Source organism: Lethenteron reissneri, chromosome 2 (genome assembly GCF_015708825.2).
Source record: "Lethenteron reissneri isolate LAM-NWPU_2019-01 chromosome 2, ASM1570882v1, whole genome shotgun sequence".
NCBI lineage: Eukaryota > Metazoa > Chordata > Hyperoartia > Petromyzontiformes > Petromyzontidae > Lethenteron > Lethenteron reissneri.
This window is the reverse complement of record NC_083780.1, coordinates 7,936,542-7,958,317: the sequence shown is the minus strand read 5'-3', so window position 1 is coordinate 7,958,317 and position 21,776 is coordinate 7,936,542. Positions and strand designations below refer to the sequence as shown.

The 21,776-nt window shown below is 45.8% G+C and overlaps 1 protein-coding gene across 2 annotated transcripts in view; it reads right to left on the bottom strand.

The window, feature by feature from the left end:
* The window catches only part of RIC8A (RIC8 guanine nucleotide exchange factor A), a 38,530-nt gene extending 17,777 nt beyond the window's left edge, over window positions 1-20,753 (bottom strand). Inside the window, exons 1-8 of one of the 2 annotated variants that reach the window (XM_061551173.1) lie at window positions 20,527-20,753; window positions 16,345-16,392; window positions 15,744-15,935; window positions 15,119-15,273; window positions 11,427-11,934; window positions 2,846-2,940; window positions 1,796-1,946; window positions 284-379 (exon numbers count right to left, since the gene is read on the bottom strand). In XM_061551173.1, the coding sequence (XP_061407157.1) occupies window positions 284-379; window positions 1,796-1,946; window positions 2,846-2,940; window positions 11,427-11,934; window positions 15,119-15,273; window positions 15,744-15,935; window positions 16,345-16,392; window positions 20,527-20,619 (1,338 nt within the window). In that variant the 5' untranslated portion in view covers window positions 20,620-20,753. The remainder of the gene's footprint in view (window positions 1-283; window positions 380-1,795; window positions 1,947-2,845; window positions 2,941-11,426; window positions 11,935-15,118; window positions 15,274-15,743; window positions 15,936-16,344; window positions 16,393-20,526) is intronic. The other variant, XM_061551182.1, reaches the window with a different exon arrangement.
* Between the last annotated feature and the right edge of the window lie 1,023 nt (window positions 20,754-21,776).

The following is a 21,776-nucleotide window of genomic DNA, read 5'->3' as shown; positions in this document are numbered from 1 at the left end:
TGTGAAACCATTGCAGACCACCGTCTGTGGAACAAAGCGCCTTAGCGAGCACCCTGCGCTATTAGAATGCCGCGAATATCAAATGCACTCAACTATATTTCGATTTAAAGCTTTCGTGACTGCAGGGATTCATCTTCTTGGTTCTTTCGGTAAAGTCACGTAGAAGGGAAGTAACTTCCCTTCTACGTGACTTTACCGAAAGAACCAAGAAGAACACTCAACTATAATCAATCCGATTGTTAACCGGGGAAAAAAACCACACGCACACACACAAGATCCTCACCCGGTTGCGGAGAAACTTGCGCATGTCACTGTGCTGCCGGGAACACTCAGTGAGCAGATTGACAACTGGGGTGAGGTTCTCTTTCAAACGATGGCCCTGGCAGACGGAAATAAAAGGGACACGAAGGCAGCCAGAACATTTGTAGCCATTCATCAGCATACACAAGTGTAAGCAAAATATCCCACAAACACCACCTGTCGCCACAAGTCAGACCACCATTCTCACCAACGAACGGGGTGGTCCAATTATAAACACCACTCACCCGATTTAAAATACACCCTCTTACTTAAATCTTCTCAACATGCGAATGAATACCTTGTAAGCGATGACTTCGTACATCTCACAGAGGCGAGCGTTGAAAGGTTTAATGCGTGTTGAGATAAGTGGCACACTTGGAAGCAGAGGCTTTGAAATTAAATTGTTCTCAATAATTTCCACCTGATTTTTTTGAGGGGTCTCTCGAATGAAGTCATCCTGTATTGTTTATACGTGAAGGAAACTCACACAATCAGTGGTGGAAAGTCAGATTAAGAGTGGCAACTTTCTCATACGACGCTTAAAATGCAACAGAAATCAAGGTGCACTTCGCACATCACACGACAACCTGCACGTTAACAGCGATGAACACAAACGCAATTTATCATCACTGTGATTGAGACATTTTAATTACGAGTACAACCGTGAGAAAGACGCAGCAATTCACGTCGTTTTACATTACTGCTACAGAGAGCTTCCCGTAGTAAGTAAAAAAAATAATTGTGGTAAAATCTGGACACTGATCACTTTTATTATTTAAAGGGGCTCAAAATGTCTCTTTACCCTCACCACTCCCCGGTGTGAGAAACGAGGTTGAGCAGTAATTGCTCCGATCCACGCCATCAGGGCTGAGGAATTATCAGTGCGTACCCCCTTAAGTGTTGTGTTCATTGCACGCGCTGAATAATTAACTCAACTACAGACTGTCCTTGCCTGAACTGTGTCTTCTGCGCTCAGTAAGGGCCTTTATCTCACATCAATTTTGTTTAGCAGTGAGGGACACGAAACCAAATATTTGAAAAATCCCACCCGGAAGTGGCTTCACACAGCCAGACAGGAATCCTACACATTTCTGGAATGGCAGCACAACAGCAAAAAAAAACCGGAATGGTGCTGGTACACAACCTATTACATGTAACCGTTACGGTATTAATTGAATTTAAGTTTACGTATTTTTGTTGCAGCACAGATAACTTTTGTTACTGGAAACTTAAATACAATTTAATATTACGTACATGCACCGTTTTCGATTTCTTATGTAACGTGATTGTTTTCGTTCTAACTTTTATTAGTTTTTTTTGCTAATTGCACCAATGGTTGTACTTAAAAAAATATTTTCAATAAATTGCTCTCGTCATTTTAGTGACCCAGGTTCACTCTTGCAAATGAGACGTATCCTCGTTTTTTTTCAGCACTCTCCAGTTTTAAAATGAAAAACAAAAACCGAGACTTGTTAACACTATTAGCTACGCTCACCCGGTCGAGGCGTTTCTCCATGAAGCCCAGCAGGGCCACCGGCACGTCCATGTTGCGCCCATTGTACTCTGCCGAGCCGGGCCGCACGGGGGGTGACAGCAGCTCCTCCAGCGAAGAGGGTGGCAGGTTCGTCAGGAGGTTCACTGTATGCCTGCGGTCATAATAATAATTTTGTTTCAAAAGTACTTTCTTTAACACGTAGGCTTTCGCGACCAATATTATTCCTAATCAACGTTTTTGGGTTTAGATCGCGTTATTTATAAATGTGTCGTAACCCTCCACCACCCGACACGGCCAATCAGTAAAAAAGTGTCACGTTGACAAAAGACAAATAGTTCACTGCTTTAGCTCACCGGTGTGTTGAAGCGTGAAACCACAACATTTGCAATTTTTAAGTACGACGTTTCGCTGGTAATTGCATCCAGCATCATCGGGCAATTGCTAAAGCAGTGAACTATTTGTCTTTTGTCAACGTGACACTTTTTTACTGATTGGCCATGTCGGGTGGTGGAGGGTTACGACACATTTATAAATAACGCGATCTAAACCCAAAAACGTTGATTATGAGTAACTTCTTTAGAACAACTTTTGTTTTTAGTTTGTTGTCCTTCCCCCGCACCTACGATTCGCACTGTTGGCTACGTACGGTGCGCGAAAGAAGTCCAATGCACATAAATACAAGGAGATGAATTCCCAAGCTGTAACCGTTGCTGCACGACACCAGTGTGAGAATGAGCTCCCTTTCTGCCCAAGGTTCGTGATGCCTTTCTCCTTATTCACTCCGCTTCCTTCCACCCCTGATATATATACATATCTTGAATTGTTCAGCAAACTTGTTGTTGCACGTAACATTCGTTTGTATAAAATGTGCAAAACTGTAAAAAAATCTCCGAGGAAAGGTAAGATTCTTGTAACACGAACGTAACAGTAAACCTTAACGGATACGTTATTTAATTTGTTACCGATAATCAGGTCGTATGGCAAACGCAATCCGTGCATGCACAAGCAGCCACGCATAATCATAGAGACGATGAAGGCAAGATGACGAACCCATGAAATTCCTCCGTCCGGTCCTCCCCATCTGCAGTGGCCATGAGGCAGCGACGAAGAATCGAGACGAGGCCGCAATACTGTGCGGCGTCCTCCTGCAAAATCAGGCACACCAGGGGACAGATCCATACACACACACAAAGACAAAGGTCGCCCATATAGCCTTGACGGACTGTTGGGGCAAGTGCTATTAGCGAGCGCCTATTAAGGCCGGCATGGCACACGGAGGGGTGGGTGGCTAGCACCACGGCCGGTCCACCTTTGTCTCCCCAGGTCCTCATTTGAGGCCGAGTCAACCTAGTGGAGGCCCAGGACCGGTTCAGACAATCGTCACTGGTGTTGGCCATGAGCGGCAATCGAACTGGGCTCACTGGGTTCGCAGCGCTGTGCGCTAACCGCGACACTACACACACACACACCGGGATAATCCACGTCGGGCTGTTAGGGCATACACACACAGAGACGCGCGTGCACTAGTTTGGGCATGCGTGCGCACACACACACACACATTTTTGGGCAACGCATGCAAATGGCAGAATTACCAATGATAAGCACAAGGTCAAGAATCAAAACATGAGCTGCGAGGGTTCTAGAGCAATACACTCAACGTCCACCAAGCCACTGGACGCACACAACCATAATTTGCCACTAAGTGGCAGTGACGTGACTGCAGCACTTTCTCCATGGTAGGGGCACTTTGAGGCCACTTGAGGGCCATTCAAGGCTAGCTTCCAAAAGTTGATGGAAAAGACACGTGTGTTTAAGGGTTTCTGAAACTCGCAGTCAAAGGCTGCCGATGTTCTTTGTCTCCGTCGTAACACCCATTAATACCAAACGACCCCTGACGTACTGAACGGCTTATCTGACCGCTGATGTATGGTAGGTCTATCTCACGTGGTATGGAAGCATGGAAATCTTTTCTTTCCTGAGAAAGCTGCAACACACATCCTCTATTTGCAAGGGCCTGCGGTGCACTTGGACCTGGTATACACGACTGAAGCAGCCACAGAGGTGGCAGTTCAAAGAACTTTCAGTTCCAGCTTGAAATGATAAAGTTCTTATTTTCAGCATTGAACAGCGAGGCAAGAGCAGGCTACTGTGGGCTTCAATTGGGTAGCTGCATGGTTGCCGACTCCCACAATGGAAGAAGATCGGGCACAGATAACAAACAGATCGTTGGTACACAGATGGCATATGCACAAAGACAAAGATCCTCCGTATAGCCTTTCAACAGACTATTGTGGGGCCAGTGCTGTTTGCGAGCCTCTATTAAGGCCGGCACGGCACACGAGGGGGTGGGTGGCCAGCACCACGCTCGGCCGCCTTTGTCTCCCTAGTGGCAATGTTTACCACACACCGCATCAGTAACTCATTTGAGGCCGAGTCGATTGAGGGGAAGCCCTACTCATTTGAGGCTGTGAGCGGGAATCGAACTCAGGTCACCGGATTCGTAGCGCAGGCTGAGTCGACCTAGGGGAGGCCCTACTCATTTGAGGCCATGAGCAGGAATCTAACTCCGGTCACCGGGTTCATAGCACAGCGTGCTAGCCACTACACCACCGCTCCCCACTGGCATATTCACAAATACACACACAACCAGTACGCATGCAAACACCTACAATGGGGCATTGCGGTTTACTCTTTCCAGTTCAGTTCAAATGCGAAACCAGATAGAGGTCAAAATCCACAATTTCATGCATTCCTTAGCTGGAAGTTCACATCAGCATGACTAAAACTGCATGGCCCTGTATTATTTAATAATTGAACACAGACAGTTCTGCATAAAATGACGCAAAAAAAAACCCCCACAGCAGCCAGTAAAAGCTGACATCCAGAAATATTTTAAATGAATTAATAAATAAATAGTCGGGCTTGCGAAGCCACACGGGGTGAATGGCGTGTTCGTGTTTAAGTTGCTAGAGTTCTTATCGTCTTGCGTGCTTAGACTTGTGCTCTGCAATCTGCCACTGACCCAACTACATGGCTCATTTAGGAGAGCCGCCAGGACTTGATATCTGTAAGATATGCGTCGCACTCCACGCATCTCACTCTGTTCAGTCGCCTTTATAAGATGCGCCACTTGTTTTGCAAGGGAATGACGAAGGGTGGTGGTGGTCATGGTCCCAACAAGGTCATAGATTTACAAAAAATGTGACGATGCTGCGTTGGTAATGGCGCACAAAGCACAATTAACAAAACAAGCTCAACGCATTCATCTGTAACACTACCTTCAAAGGACGTCAACTAGATCATAGATTATCCGGTGGTTTCAGGGGGGGAGGGGTGCCGTATTTTTTTTTAAACGTCGGAAAATCGCATCATTATTTAAAGCTTATTTTTGTCGGTGTTGTGCACGTTTTTTGTGTTTTAACTTTGTTTACTAAATGAAATTGGCATAAACAAAGACAAAAATAAATTCCTAAAGTAAAAAGTTAACCGTATTTACTGGACCGTACTTACTACTCCAATAGAAAACTCTGCATGGGGTGATGCGCGCAGCACTTTGCTTTTGTTTCAACGACCACGTGTTTGACGATCGCCGAACTTATGCGAACGCCGAATTACACAACGCACTTTTCGCCGGATCGCACGGTGTATATTTTCTGTTTTCATCCCTGTAGTTGTTAAGTCATGAAAAATGTATGCGCGTGCAGTATTTCACTGTTCAAGTTGTATGTCGTGTATAATGTGCTGTATATATTTGACACCGAAATCAAGCATAGCTTGATTATGTAGACTAGCCGTGTCAAGCCGCACCTTACCATAATAATATAAAAAAGGGGGCCTGTCCCAGCCCATCCCCCCCCCTCAACCAGTATATATACGGTGTAGTATCTCTTGGAATCTCTCATTTACTTGATACAGCAAGCGTGCTGTGACGGTTCCACCTGAAGACGGAAACTTGTGTTGCCTCCGAAACGTCGTGATTTTTATTTAAATTTTATTTAACTTTCATTAATTTTAATTTTTTACCTACGTGACTTTTCCAGAAAAAAAAACCTAAGAATATGAATCCTTGCAGTCACGAAAGCTTCAAATCTAGAATCAAGCATAGCTACTTTTTTTGTCACGCACATGGTGCCGAACGCTGGACTGGTGTACAGCCTTTGGAGCGGTTCTGCCGGATATGATCGGGACCGCCAGATAATCGCGCGCCGGATAATCGATGATCAACTGTATATTTCCTTTGATGACAGTGTTTGTAATTTTCAAGGGCAGGATATCAAGGTGCAGCCGAGGTATGAAGACTATTCAGTACGAGGGCATGGAAGTGGCTTCGCTGCTTTTTGCAGATGACGTTGTACTCTTTTGCCTCGTCAATTTGCGTGCACTTGAACGGTTTGATGCCGAGTGTTAAGCGGCTGGGATGAGGATCAGCACCTTCAAATCTGAGGTCAAGGTTCATTTCCGTGAGATGGTGGATTGTTTTCTCAGGGTGAGGGGGGAACAGCTGCCCTTAGTGGAGGAGTCTCTTTCGCGAGTGATGGTAAGTGGGAACGGGAGATCGGCTGGCGGATCGGTGTGGCGTACGCAGTCTTGAGTGCACCGTACCGTTCCGTGGTAGTAAAGCGAGAGCTAAGTTCTCAAACAAAGCTCACAGTTTACAGGTCGATCTAAATTCGCACCGTCAGCTATGATCATGAGCTTTGGGTAATGACCGAAAGGATGAGATCGCAGGTACAAGGGGCCGAAATGAGGTTTTCTCTGCAGAGTTGCCGGTCTCACTCTCCTTGATCGGGTGAGGAGCTCAGTAATCCGGAAGAGCCTCAGAGTCGAGCCGCTGCTCTTCCGGATCGAGAGGAGCCAGTTGAGGTGGTTCGGGCACCTGGCAAGGACGGCCCCCCGGTAGACTCCCCCTGGAACTCTACTGGGCAGCACGTACCCACTGGGCGAAGACCCCAGGGCCGGCCCAGGACACGCTGGGGGGATGACGTCGCTCGGCTGGCCTGGAACGCCTGGGAATTCCCCAAGAAGAGCTAGAGTGTGTATAGTAGTGCATAGTGTAGTGTAGTAGTGTATAGTGTAGTATAATGTAGTAGTGTGTAGTGTAGTAGTGTAGAGTAATGTACAGTAGTGTATAGCGAAGTGTATAGTAGTGTAGTAGTGTATAGTGTATAATAGTGTATAATGTAGTGTATAGTGTAGTGTATAGTGTAGTGTATAGCGTAGTAGTGTATAGTGTAGTTGTGCTGGACTCTGTCGCCAGGGAAAGCGAGGTCTGGACCGCCACTACTCAACATGCTGCTGCCGCCGCGACCCTCACCAGGACAAGCGGATTGAGAAACGGACGAACAAACGCGCGGCAGTGTTATTGACCAATGCGTTGCACTTTTTGTTACATGCGAGAGGTAGGCGGCCGGGCAGCTGTGGGATCGTTCACCCCATCCACATTCACTCATTGGGGAGCGCAGAGACTGTTGGCCAATCATTCACCTCAAAGCCACCATTCCTGCACATCAGAACACAGCTTCGTTTTTGTCTTCTACCGTTCATGCGATTTCTCAAATAACTACCGTCTAAGAAAATGTTTGTTCGTGTGAATGTCATCAATTTAAAACAGGAGCCTGTTGGATATGTTTTTAGATTTCCCATTCAGACGTAGAATACCCCGCTAAACAGTTATGTTTTCATCAGTTTTTTTTTATACATCTGAACCCATCTGTTTTGGGAGTTTCAAGCTGTTGTGCGTGCCAGGTTTGGTGATATCGTTTGTTGCGTACATGTTGACGGCTGGTTTGAATTTAGTTCAAATACTGAACCTTGTATACAAAATCTGCAAGTGAAGTGGCAATCGTGAAGCGCTCTCAGAAACAACTCAAACACAGGGTACACACAAGTCACTGTCTGCCCTCTGCTGGACAAAACAGTCTTCTTCTTTTGGATTGGCTGATGTATACGCAGAGAAATAACTACAATTTCACATCCTGGTAGTCAAGCAGGATAACCACATCCGGAGCAGCGGAGTGTATCGCTGCGATGTCTCATTCCTATTTGTGGATTGGGCATTGGATGACCAGAGTCGCACATTGGAGGGTTTTTAATTGTCCATTTGTGCATCAGGTAGTCGCATCAGCCATGGTTTGTACGGATGTGGTTTAGGGTGGACCATGAGCTTCGTGGAAGATACACTATCTAACACAATTTTTGTTCCTGCGTAGTAAGTGTTATTTCCTAATTGCTTATGCCTAAAAAGTATAGAAAATGGCTATTATTCCCCACAAACTTTGCTTTTGTGAAAAGGACAGTGATATTTTGAAATTGACCTATTTTCAATGAGAAAACGGGTGAATGTCTTTTCGTTCACATCAAGTCATAAAAAAACATATGAATAAAAATTCAAATGTATTTTATACCAAAGTAATACAAAAATTACTACAAAAGATTTAGAAGTGAGTAGTTTTTCGAGATTTACAATTATACCGTAAATCACTTTCACGAATCAGACCCCAAATGTAGTCTCCCATCATGTTCTCGTTATACTGTCCCTGGTAGCAGCATTCAAAGTCCAGTATATCCTGGTGGAAGCGCTCGCCTTGCTCCTCCGAGTACGCTCCCATGTAATCCTTGAATTTATCAAGATGAGCATCAAGGATTTGGACTTTGAGGGACATCCTACAGCCCATTGTGCCATAGTTATTCACCAGTCTCAACCAGCTCCACATAGTTTTCGACCTTGTGATCGCCCAGGAAGCCACGAACCACTGCGACAAAGCTGTTGCAAGCCGCTTTCTCCTTACGAGTGAGCTTCTTGGGGAATTCATTGCACTCCAGGATCTTCTTTATCTGTGGTCCAACGAAGCCACCGGCTTTGACCTTTGCCTCAGAGAGCTTAGGGAAGAAGTCTTGAAGGCTGCCGAATCCTTATCTACAGCTCTGACAAATTTTTTTATGAGGCCCAATTTGATGTGCAGTGGTGGCATCAGCACCTTCCGGGGGACGACCAGTGACTCCCACTTGACGTTGTTCCTCCCCACAGAGAACTCGGTCCGCTGTGGCCAGTCACATCAGGAATGCCACCATTTTGAAGTCTCCGATGAACTCCCAGCCACAATCATCATAGTTCAAGGAGTCCAGCAAGGTCTTGATGCTGTTGTAATACTCTATGAGGGGCACTGAGTGAGACAGGGGAAGAGGTGGGTACTTGTTACCATTATGGAGCAGCACGGCTTTGAGGCTCCTGGATGAGCTGTCAATGAAGAGGCGCCACTCATTCTGGTTACAGGCGATTCCGATTGCCTCGAACAGACTGGTCACATTGTGGCAGAAGCAGAGTCCATCTTGATGGGTGAAGAAGCTGAAAAAAGGTTGGTGACGGTTCCTCTGATATGCGACTTGTACACTTTTATCCAACAAGTTCCACTGATTGAGCCTAGATGTCAAAAGCTCAGCACTGGACTTGGTGAGACCAAGATCTCTGATCAAGTCGTTGATGTCTTTTTGGTTGGGGTAGTATGGGTTTCTCTCCTCAGCTCCACCTCTAAAATGGTCATCTGGATCTACGTCTTCCTCGCTCTCTGACTTTCTGCTCACTTCTAAAGACGGCTGCTCTCTCTTCGGAGGAGTGGGTACGGAGAGCTCATGGCAGTGTGGAACCAGGGCGATGGATGAAGGTCCGGATACGTGATAGCAGGTGCATTCTTGCAAGTCCAACGTTTGGAAGGGTCCACCATGCAGAAGTAGCAGTTGGCTTGAGTGGTCAGTGGGTTCACGCCAAATTCCTGGGATAGCAAACTTCATGGCTCTCTTTTCCACTACAAAAATACATTTATTTCCCCCATGACTAATCTGTAAGAGATTCTCGCAACATTTTTCAGAAATATTTTTAAAATAACATTGAAAATTGTAAAACATCAAAAAAAATTTTTTTTTTACAATTTTCTAAATTTTATAACATAAAATTCCGAGCAACAATTGTCCATCTTACCTTCCAGAGTTTTTTGTATTGCTCACAGGTGAAATGAGGTGCCCAGGGTTTGTCTTGATCCCCGATAGGCATGCCGAAATATGCCTTGTAGGCCTCACACATCTGAGCAGATGCTTAAACAGAGTACTTTTTCGCTATTGTCTTGATAAATTGGCCGCAGACATAGCAAAATGCGTCTACCGGATGCTTGCAGCCTCTTGATGCCATCTCAGAAAAATGTAGATATGTATCCACTTAGGCAGCTGGAACTAAACTGTACTGGTGGGCTTAAGGCCTCTGTATTTATACTACTATTTCTTTTACTGGAAAGTTCTATAATGTTCGAGAAGTTACTCCAAGTTTACTCAGCACTGAATCTATCTGGAATGTTCTGGAAAATAGGTACATTTCAAAATATCAGTCCTGGTCACAAAAGCAAACATTTGAGGGGAATAATAGCCATTTTCTGTACTTTTGAGGCATGAGCAATTAGGAAATAAAACTTACTACCCAGAAACAAGAAAAAATATTGTTACACAGTGTTATAAACCAGGGATGACAAAATAGCCAAATCTGCAAAGCAATCTAAATAATAAGCATTTTTTTCTGGGAGATCTCCTCATAGATCACTCCGCCACTCTCAACAAATGCGGTGTCATTTGAAAGGTTATGATATGAACCACGTTTGATTCCAAAGAACACAGGATGAGATGTTACTATCCTTTGTGCAAGCACTTCCAAGAGTTCATGAACAGTGAGCCTGGTGAAATTTGGGGAGCGCATCGTCAGTAGTGAACCTTTGGGTCCTAGGGTGTTTCGGCCTTTCATACTATACACCCTCCCCAAAGACGGCCAGCGACAGGGTGATCAATCCTACGCTTGCGTCCCATTCCCAATTAGTCATAGGAGTTGCCTTGTTGTTGATAGCCAACATCCCATGGGACTATGCATGGCAGGGGCGTCCTCCTCCCTGAGTCAAGCATTGTTGACTGCATACCTCCTGGCCCTCTCACTTTGGGGCCCAGCTGGGGTCTTTCCTCTTCATCCAGAGCCACTGACTGCTGCCTTCTGCCGCCTCCGATACAGCTCTGATTGCCGAACGCTGGCTCTGGCCCTTAATTCCCAGGTCTCTAAGCAGTCTGGTTGTAGATGTTGCCACAAAACCTCTGCAGCCCACCTCCACTGGTCGGACTTCTGTGTTCCAGCCATGATGCCGTGCTTCGGCAGCTAGATCGGCATAGCGCAGATGTTTTCGCTCGGAATAAATTGATACGTTGAGTCTGGACTTCACATCAGAAAGCACGGCTGGCTCAATGCCAAAGCAAAATCTTCACTCAAGCTACTATCAGTCAAAACGAATTGTATCCGTAATTCAACTAAACTTGTATATCCTCCAAAGTTGGGTGGCTTTCCCAGAGAGTAAGATTTCGGGATAATAGGATAACAGCAGCTCTACCGAAATGGATTAGTCATTAAGATAATGGACGTAACGTTCCATAGATAACCGAAAGATGGCAGTAACAAGAGGCAGGGTGACAGGACCAAACGTATAATCTACAATAATTTCAGGGTAGAATTCATAACCCACCGATATAGGCGGGGTCAAGTGCCCGACCAAGTGACACACATAAGAGGTCTGAACCTGACCACGTACGGACAAAGGTGGCACCCACTCACCTCATCTACCTTTCTGCGGCTGCAGTCGTAGGTGACGTTGAAGAGAATCTTGAGAATCTCCATGGCCCTCTCCACGTCTTGCCGGGACAGGTGGCAGTTAGTCCCGTACAACGGCGCGCCCTCTTCATCCCCGAGCCCAACCTCGTCGCTTCCTTCTCTGTCATCGCTGCAAGCTGCGGCCGGAGAGCTCGCCGACGCAGAGCAGGGCGGCGGCGTTTGCGGGAGCAGCGCCGCCGTCTCGTGGATATCGCGCAGGCTCATCCCGGTGCCGTTGCCCACGGCCGTCGCCGATGACGACGACGACGACGACGACGAGGCGGAGGAAGGGCAGGAGTTGCTCAGCGGGGGCGACAGGGTGCAGGGCTCGGGCGGGTCGAGCGAGGGCGGCGCCAGCATGGACTCGAGGGCCTCGGTGAGGAGGGCGAGGCCGCGCAGCTCGCGAGAGACGCGCGCTCGCACGCCCAGCCGCAGCGCCGTGATCAGGAAGAGGAGGCGCAGGTCGAAGAACCTGCGAGCCCCCCGACGGCGAGAGTCACGCAAATCATCGAAACACAAATTAAGCACGGGCACACAAGTACAAAAACTACTTTGTATCAGCAAACCCAATGTATTTATTAACATTGTAACTTGTTTTACGATTGAAAACCAAAGGGGTGCTAGGTTGCAGTAAAGGTTAGGAATCACTGCCCTAGAGCAAGTGGATTAATAATTTCCATCCGCAATGCTACCCCCCGGTACGGGTATGGAGTGTTACCCCCCATCTCTGGGTACTCTGGTTTTCTCTCATATGTATACACACTCGTTAAGGGAACTGGCCAAACGACATCCCAACACGGGGGCCCCAGTGCTTGGGCAAACGTTCGCACCATTTCTAACTGCATTCCCACTTTTCCGTTACAAATTTGTGTCAATGTTTTGTTTTCATTTTATTCTCAGCGTAGGTAAATTAGCAGCTGTGACGATGTCCTCGCTGTCTAAAACATTGTACTCCCTCTTTTTCAGAGCCAAATATTTTCAACCGAAGATCTGTCGACACCACTCATAAGCAAATACACCTGTGACACTTTCCACAAGGCGAGACTTGTAAGCTTGAAAAAGCAAGGTCTAACAGTAACACAGAGTTGATAAGATTTAAAGCTTTCGTGACTGCAGGGATTCCTATTCTTGGATCTTTCGGTAAAGTCACGTCTTTCCGACAGCTCTGTTCTTCACCTGAAGATGGCTGCTTGTGTTGCGGCCGAAACGTCGTGAGAATAGTTTATTTGTATTATTTTATTACTTCCCTTCTACGTGACTTTACCGAAAGATCCAAGAATAGGGTTGATAAGCTCTTGTGAACTGCATTAGTGCTAAAGCAGCATGCTTCTATGCACTTGAGCATTAATGAGGCTGAGGTGTTTCATATACCCATTCCAGGCCAAATCTCTCAACAAAATGTGTTTTCAACCAATGCATTAGTACATGTGAGAGGAAACCAGAGCACCCGGGGAAAACATACAGGTGGAACAGATGTAGTTTAACACGGAGGCCTTCACAAATCTGGCTGTCGCCTGATGAAACTCGTTGTAATTACTGGCGAAATGTCGTACTCAAGACTGTAAATGTTGTGGATTTACTCTCCGACACACCGGTGTGCTCTACTAGTAACGCATTAGCATGTTCTGTTTACGTGACAAACCTTACTAATTGGCTGTCGGGTGGTGGCGGGGGGTTTAACGACACATTTATATTTATGCGATCTATCCCAAAAAAAATCTCTATGATGGAATAGACGTAGATGAATGCATGTGTGTAAACCACCAACCCTTGCTGCGTCTAGTGCTGAATTACGGATGAGTGCCACCACCGCCTGGTAAAGGGAGTCCTCAATATTAATAAATTTGGTGAAATTCAAAATTTATTGTACAGTAGTTTATGTTCTGTGGTAATATAAAACAAATGACAAATCATAAAACCAGGGAGTCACGTACATGCACATATTTGCAATTTTTTTACTGTGTTTGGTTAAAAAAAAATACACCGACGTCGTCATTGTTAGCATTGTGGAACTTTTATCAGTTGCAGCCTTGACGTGACCATATCCCTGCACGCGTGCCAATGTGTTGTGCAATGTTAGCTGAAAAAAAAAGGCACCATATACTAAAAAAAAATGTATGGCTTGGCAGTACTTATAATCGCCATACGTTCTCACGAGGCCGTACAGAGACACCTTCTCTATAAAGCCACCCCACCTCGACTGTCCTTCTATGGGGCACCACGGTGCCTCGGAGATGTTAACTACCTCGCATGGTATACAGGAGGTCGTGGGTTCGATCCCGACTGACGACGCCTGCTGAAAATTTGGAGTTTTGCATCTCTCTCTCCCCCCTTGGTCACGTGGTTTTTTCCCTCCACATTTGTTATCATGCATTTTAGAATGTATGACTGCTCTACATTTCCACGTGATAAGCCGCTTCATTGAACGTTCATTAGTGATGGCCAGGTAGCTTCTGAAAAAAAGAGCTACTATATACCTCAGTAGTGGACGTTACCTGGTAAAATAAAATACAAATGTAGAGGGAGTTGAGTTTCAATAATGCAATGGCAACTCTGCCTTGAACTCATCTGTAGATTGCACTGGCAAGCAGAGATACTTCTGTAACACCAGTTGACAATATTTTTATTCGCTACTTCTTGTCATTCTATCGTTTTCTTCTATCTCCCCCCACCACCAACCCCCACAAACGCAGAGGGCCGAACTATTGACAGAGAGGTCCTCAGCATTTGTGCGAATAAACAAAGCTTGCATATATTACGTGAAGTAAACATTTAGTGTGCATAAAGGACCACATGAAGGCTGATTATGAGAAACATTTGACGAGAGAGTGGAAGTTGTTTTTGTGGCGTCATATTTCGGGATATGGTGTCATGTTACCCATGCATCTTGCTTCACCCCTGTATCCAGTCAGATAGCAAACTGGGATGTAACAAGAAGGCATGAACCGATGATACAACAAACTGTCAAGATTCGGTCAAGTAATCGATTATCTTTTAGTTTTTTTTTTCTCCGTCTTACGTTTGGTCTCGTTCACTCTATTGCCGTCGATGTAATTTTAGGATTAAAAAAATATAACTTTCATTTATTGTTATCAATAACTTTCATGTAGCACGTCATCTCATACAGGCAATATTTGGTTATTATAACAGTAGTCGTTAACCGGGAAACCGTTACCTGCCTATTGTCAACGTCAGCCTGTAACTTCCTCACTTACTAGCTTACTGTAGAGCAGCAAGATATGTTCAGAATCAGAATCCGATGAGCCATGAAGCTCTTTTTAAATCTTTTATATTAAGTTCACTTGCTTGCTTGCTTGCGCGCTTACGACCGTGCAAATCTTTCGGTCGTTTTTTAACCCACTTCCCGTGATCCAATCGAGCTGACATTTTGCACACAGACTTGTTGTGTGTGACAATTTATTTTCGTGAAAATTTTTTTCCTAAATTTTCCATTTTTATGAAAAAAAAATTCATATTTTATTTAAAATACCAATGTGATAAAAATGAAACTCTTACTCAAGAAAAACAGAAATGAATAATAAAATAAAACCGATGCCACCCATATAAAGGATTTATAGTGAAAAACTTAGTTTTTACGGGTACATTTTTTCACAGATGTTCAGAGTGCAAGCTCCAGTGCGTGCGTGCGTTCTTACCGGACGTCATGCGTGAGCGCAGCAGACATCTTCAGCCGGCTGACAATTCCGGACTCGAGACGCAGCTCCTCTGAGTAGCGCTGTGCAGCGGGGCTGTTGAACACCACGTTACACAGGCACTTCAGCGCCTCCGTCATGGTCTCTGTGTCTGGTAGCTGAAACCAAGGATGGGAGACAGAAGTTGCCCGGATCCGAAAGTAACCATCGTCGTCATCATCATCGTCGTCATCACTGCGATAAGACATCATCAGTCACCATCATCGGGCATTGTTTGAGACCTGTGTCTAATCATATTTTTTTGGCTTTTTTTTCAAATTTGGGCATCGCCCGATGATGCTGGATGTAATAACCAGCGAAACGTCGTACTCAAATTGTAAATGTTGTGGATTTATTCTCCAACACACGGGTGGGCTGAAGCAGTAACTAATTGGCGTTTTGCTTACGTGACAAATCCCTTACTGTTTGGCTGTCGGGTGGTGGAGGGTTACGACACATTTAAACTTACGCGATCTAGGCCAAAAACCTTTACAATGAATAATATTGGTCGCGAAAGCCTACGTGTGAAACCGTTCTTTTCTTCGTTACATTTTTAGGGAGTGTCGTGCGAGGCGGAGGGAGTCACCACCTCGCACACGGACGCGGTGGGAGAGTACGTGAGGCCCGCGTGGCGCGCCAGCACACCAAGGCCTTGCTCGGTGGCGAGCGACCCCAGCGCCGTCTTGTCGCGCGACAGCACGCGCAGGCTCTCGAGGGCGCTTGCTTGGCAAGCCGGCTGAACGTCTCGGCGTAGGAAGCAGAGCACCGCCTCACACAACGTCTACTCACGCACACAACAAAGAATCCCCCACCTGTTATAGCCATACAGACTCTTGGGGCAAGGTCTGCGAGAGAGGACGTATTAAGGCCAGCAAGGCGCACGGGGTCATGTGGCAAAAAACCACGAGCAGTCACCTTTTGTAGTGATAGTAATGCTATACTGTACTACAAAAACATTAATGTAAAAAATTACAGCACCATATTTAACTAGGCTGGAATATATTAACATTCATTACTTGTTGTTCGAGACCTGTGTCAAATAATATTTTTTTGGCTTTTTTTCAAATTTGGAATTTAAAAGAATATCACCTTTAAGTGTGAAATGTAAATTGTAAGTATGCAAAGCACTCACAACTGCAACAAATTATTGGCATTATGTAAACGTGTACATTGTTTTAGTGTATCCTCACCTCCCGCAAATCTTTGTCACTTTCAGAAAACATGAACGTCTGTGAATGCTGGAAGGAGAGAAAAAAACCAAAGTCAATAAATGAGCTGTTGTGACGTTCATGAGTAAAGTTGATTTCCCTTGCTCCACCGCCACGGTGGATGTGTTCTTGGGCGTTCCCTCAATTTACTGCCACTGTGCCATCGGTCTCTACTGGACATCTGTGAAAAAGAGCTTTATAGCTTATTATATTCCTCCAGTATAAGTATAAATACATATTCTGATTCTGTCTTGACCGCTGACCATGATACTCTCGTGCAAATTTTCCTGTGCCCAAGCCCACTTGCTTTCCTTGAAATTCAAGGCGAGGGTCTCTAACTCACGTTTGTGCTCCAATCCATGTGTTCCTCTCAGTCTCTCGGTGTTATTCCAACAATTGCACTCGCCCGAACTTCTTTGCGCACTTGTCAGATTTTAGTCCATTTTGTGTTAACGGCCATGAACGTGACGCATATATCGCAGCAGGTAATATACATCGATTTCAAATGCTCTTCTTTGAACACACCACTGCTCTCTTCAACCTATTCATTTCATCAGTTTGATCCCAGTCCTGCTTCAATGACTGCCCTATGAATTCCAGGTTATAGGTGTATTCCAGTTCTGTCCCTCCAAAAAACATCAATTGGTTAGCTAACTTGTTGTACAATATTTTTTATTTTGTACCTATTTATCTTGAGCCCCCACTATGCAACCTTCTGAATTAAGTTGTTCAATCATCTAGTTTAGAACATTCGCATTGCATGCTATAATACATACATCAACAAATCAAAGATGTAAATTTTTTCTCCATTTATATATACACACACATTTACCTATGACAATATTCAGAAAATATCATACCATGTCACTGTCAATAACCCCTCGGTGTCTTTGTCCAATTCCCTTTAAAAAATGTATATTCATTACATTCTTCATAAAATCCCAGTGTAGCAGTTCCATTTTAGAAAGAAAAAAAATGGTTTCCATATATTTCATTATTCTTGACATTTTGTTATATTGTAAGGTGATGTTAAAGATGAACATGGTGAATAACTTTGATTTGTGCAGAGTTGTTTAACATTCATAAAAAAAAACATCATTATTAACCACAGCTTTCTCAGACAAACGTGGCATTTAAATGTACCACGTGACATTCTCGTGCTCCTGTAGCATGAAGCACAAGACAAACGGTACAATTTTATTGCATGCAACTTTGTCTCATTAAATATATATTTTTAATCACCGGCTGTGAACATGGTGCAATCCATGTGCCCTGCACACTATTTGCAGATCCACTCCAGGAAGGGATGCTCCCTGCAACAGCATGGCACCCAGCTGCATGACCCAAGCCACACCCAGAGCCTGTGCTGCCACCCAGAAAGCCCTTACGCAAGCCACAAGACTGCACAAAACATGGCAGCACACGGCTGTTGGCAGCTGTTAAAATAATTGTCTTGCAAGCGGCAAGGCCCTACCGTTTAAGACACCAGCAAATTTTGAGTCGTTGTGCCGAGGCACATTAAGTGCAAAACAAAGCTGCGCCGAAAAACATCGTTACAATCAATTGGTAGCCCAAACCCTACCATGAACCCTTTGTTGCCCATGCATAGCTATGGCGCGCCCATTAATGCACACAATACCAGGCCCTATGGGCTCCAAAACCTACTGTGATTGGCGGCAGAAGCAGCAGCAGTAATGCCCAGAGCAGAATTTTCTCTGCAGCTCTAGCATCGAGGTCACTGAGTGAAGGAACATGGGGATTGTCTTTCTCTAGAGTACTTGACATTACACAGGTGGCACTGTACAATCCCCTTAGCAGTTAAACACAAGCATTAATAAGCCGCCCCATGCGGCTTGCAGTGTGGCCATCTAAATATATCCCTGAATTTAACTGCAATATTATGCCCACAGCACAGCCTGGAACAATGCATGCAGAAGATGTTAACCATTATACAATAGTAACAGCTAGTTATTCATTCATCATAAGACAATCACTCCACCGCTGGATGAAGGCCTCCCCAAGCCGTCACCAATTTCTCTCACAATAAAACCCTTATCAACCTCATACCTGCACAGGAGATTTCATCGTTCCATCTCCTCTTGGGTGATAGTCCTCTCCCCCCTATACTCATGCCTTCAATCATTCCTTCTAACACCCTTACTGCCCAATGATCTCAAAACCAAGTCCTCCTCTTTTTGGTCTCTCGATGTAGTTCATTGTGCACTTTTCAGTTTATTTCATACCATTTTTTATTAATCATGCTTGTGGTATTTTTTATTGCCGAGCTATTATATTTGGCTATCCAACACAGAAATGAATCCTGAACATGTATTGCAATATCCTTGGTTCTTTCGGTAAAGACACGTAGAAGGGAAATAATACAATAATAAAAATAAAACAATTACTTTTTAACGACTTTTCGACTGCAACACAAGCAATCATCATCAGGTGTGAAAACCATATGAATCCCTGCAGTCACGAAAGCTTTACATCGAAATGTATTGCAATATTATAACAATGCACAATACATTCATTTTAACATCTTACTATTGAGGCATGCTAGACACAAGACATTCAACAGAATTAATCTCAAACTATCACAATCTGCATTTGCATTATACATAGTTTAACTGCCCCAATCATTACTGTATCACCATAATTGCGCTATTAAAGCACCAAGTAGTGAATAATGTTATCAAGACCACGTTTCAAATACAATTGCAACTATTTGGTTTGCCGAGGCACACACCTGTAACACAGCTCTTAGGAGGCAATCGGTTGATTAATCACTAAGGACATATGCAAAACGCCTACACACAGGCTGGGTCACTTAGTGGCCAGTAGTGGCAGTAAAGAAAGTGCACATGGACCCAAATGGTCTTCCGTGTGGTTTCTCTGGTGCTCAGGTTACTATCTCCCACGTGGCAAAACCAGTTATTTTAAGATTGATTTGCCAATCATTGTATCTGGCTTCATAGGAAGGGTTTAATCAAAGTATGTTACGATAACCCGGTTACGTAACATAGTTCTTATATCATTTTTAGAACTTTTGTATGCATGTTACTTGCATAGTATTCGTATTGCTGCACAATAATATAGGTGGGTATTGTATTTTGCATCTAGCATTTGTATGCGTTTGTATATAGCGTGCTGTTATTTATAATGTGCATTTACAAGTTATATTTGTCTATGTTGTCGGTGGCTCAGAGGACAGAGCACCGAACCACGTGTGTCGTAAGACTCTCCGCCACCCGACCGAGCACAATCGCCACACATCACGCAACGGCGAACGTCGGGGTGGGCGCAGAGGGCGTGGGTAGCCTTCAATCCAGCTCATTAACCTTTACTGCAGCCTCGTACTGTTAACTAACACATAGGGGATAATTGTTTTTTTACCCTTCTATCTGGCAACAAAACTGACACCTTTTCTACAAGGAGTCATGTTTACATAGACCACAATACCTGCAGTCATAATGCAAACAAAAAACATAACTCTGATAATGTATGCACTGTCCTTGAAGTTGATTGGTCCACACCCGAGACAGCTTTCCTTAGAGCCTAGTCTCACATGGTGTTGGACCAGATGACGCCAAAAGGCGCACAACTCAAAGACAATGCACCATCAGAGTATGAGAGCTCGGGGTAAGCATTTACACCATTGGAACCTCATTTAGCCAGTAAAAATATAATAATTGGTTTTTACTCTTCTATCTGGCAACAAAACTGACACCTTTTTTTACAAGGAGTCATGTTTACATAGACCACAATACCTGCAGTCATAATGCATTATGACTGTAGTCTATGTAAACATTAAAAAGGTGTCAGTTTTGTTGCCAGATAGAAGGGTAAAAAAACAATCATCGTATTTTTTTTACTGGCAAATGAGGTTCCAACGAAACACACAGGGGGGGTTTGACGAAACGAAGTTGTAACTTACCTCGCCCTTGCCAAATTTGTGCGTTTCGATCATTTACCTTCTAGCAGCAAGCAACAACAAAAACCCGGCCACGTCTCGCACGCACAGGGAGTAAGCGTGCACACACACCCCCCCCCCAGGATGAGAAGAACCACTGGGATAGATAGAGACAACGGTGGACGCTCAGTGAGGGAGGGATGAATGAGTGTGGAGAGGGAAAGTCGCTGCTGCTGCTGCTGCTGCCTCACCACGCAATTGAATCCCTGCAGCGCCTTGAGCACCGCGTTCTGATCGCCGCCTTTAACCACCTCCACCACCGCATCAAGCTCCGAAGCTTGCATTGTTGTCTTCGCTGCTGCTGCTAATCGATAACGATGTTGTTGATGTTGTTGTTTTATTAAGTGCGTGTTGTTGTTAACTGAGGCGCGCGAAGCGGGCGCGAAATCACCGCGGCGCCGCCTTCTCTTGCAGTCTATTTACACCGGAAGTGAACCCAGCAGCCACTTCCGGTTCGGAGCTGACTCCTCCCACAACCGCCGCTGCCGCTGCCCCCCCCCCCCCAATGCTGCGATGACCCGGAAATAGTTCCAGAAATTATTCAAATGAGTCTGAGTTGAAGGGGGTGGGGGTGATGGGGGATAGAGGGGAGGGGTGATGGGGGAGAGAGGGGAAGGGTGATGGGGGAGAGGGGGGGGGGGTGTTGGGGGAGAGAGGGGAGGGGTGATGGGGGATAGAGGGGAGGGGTGATGGGGGAGAGGGGGGAGGGGTGATGGGGGATAGATGGGAGGGGTGTTGGGGGATAGAGGGGAGGGGTGATGGGGGATAGAGGGGAGGGGTGATGGGGGAGAGGGGGGGGTGATGGGGGAGAGAGGGGAGGGGTGTTGGGGGATAGAGGGGAGGGGTGTTGGGGGAGAGAGGGGAGGGGTGATGGGGGAGAGGGGGGAGGGGTGATGGGGGATAGATGGGAGGGGTGTTGGGGGATAGAGGGGAGGGGTGATGGGAGAGAGAGGGGAGGGGTGTTGGGGGAGAGATGGGAGGGGTGATGGGGGAGAGGGGAGAGAGGGGAGGGGTGTTGGGGGAGAGAGGGGAGGGGTGATGGGGGAGAGGGGGGAGGGGTGATGGGGGATAGAGGGGAGGGGTGATGGGGGAGAGGGGGGAGGGGTGATGGGGGATAGAGGGGAGGGGTGTTGGGGGAGAGAGGGGAGGGGTGATGGGGGAGAGAGGGGAGGGGTGTTGGGATAGAGGGGAGGGGTGATGGGGGAGAGAGGGGAGGGGTGATGGGGGATAGAGGGGAGGGGTGATGGGGGAGAGAGGGGAGGGGTGTTGGGGGAGAGAGGGGAGGGGTGATGGGGGATAGAGGGGAGGGGTGTTGGGAGAGAGGGGAGGGGTGTTGGGGGAGAGAGGGGAGGGGTGATGGGGGATAGAGGGGAGGGGTGTTGGGATAGAGGGGAGGGGTGATGGGGGAGAGGGGGGAGGGGTGATGGGGGAGAGAGGGGAG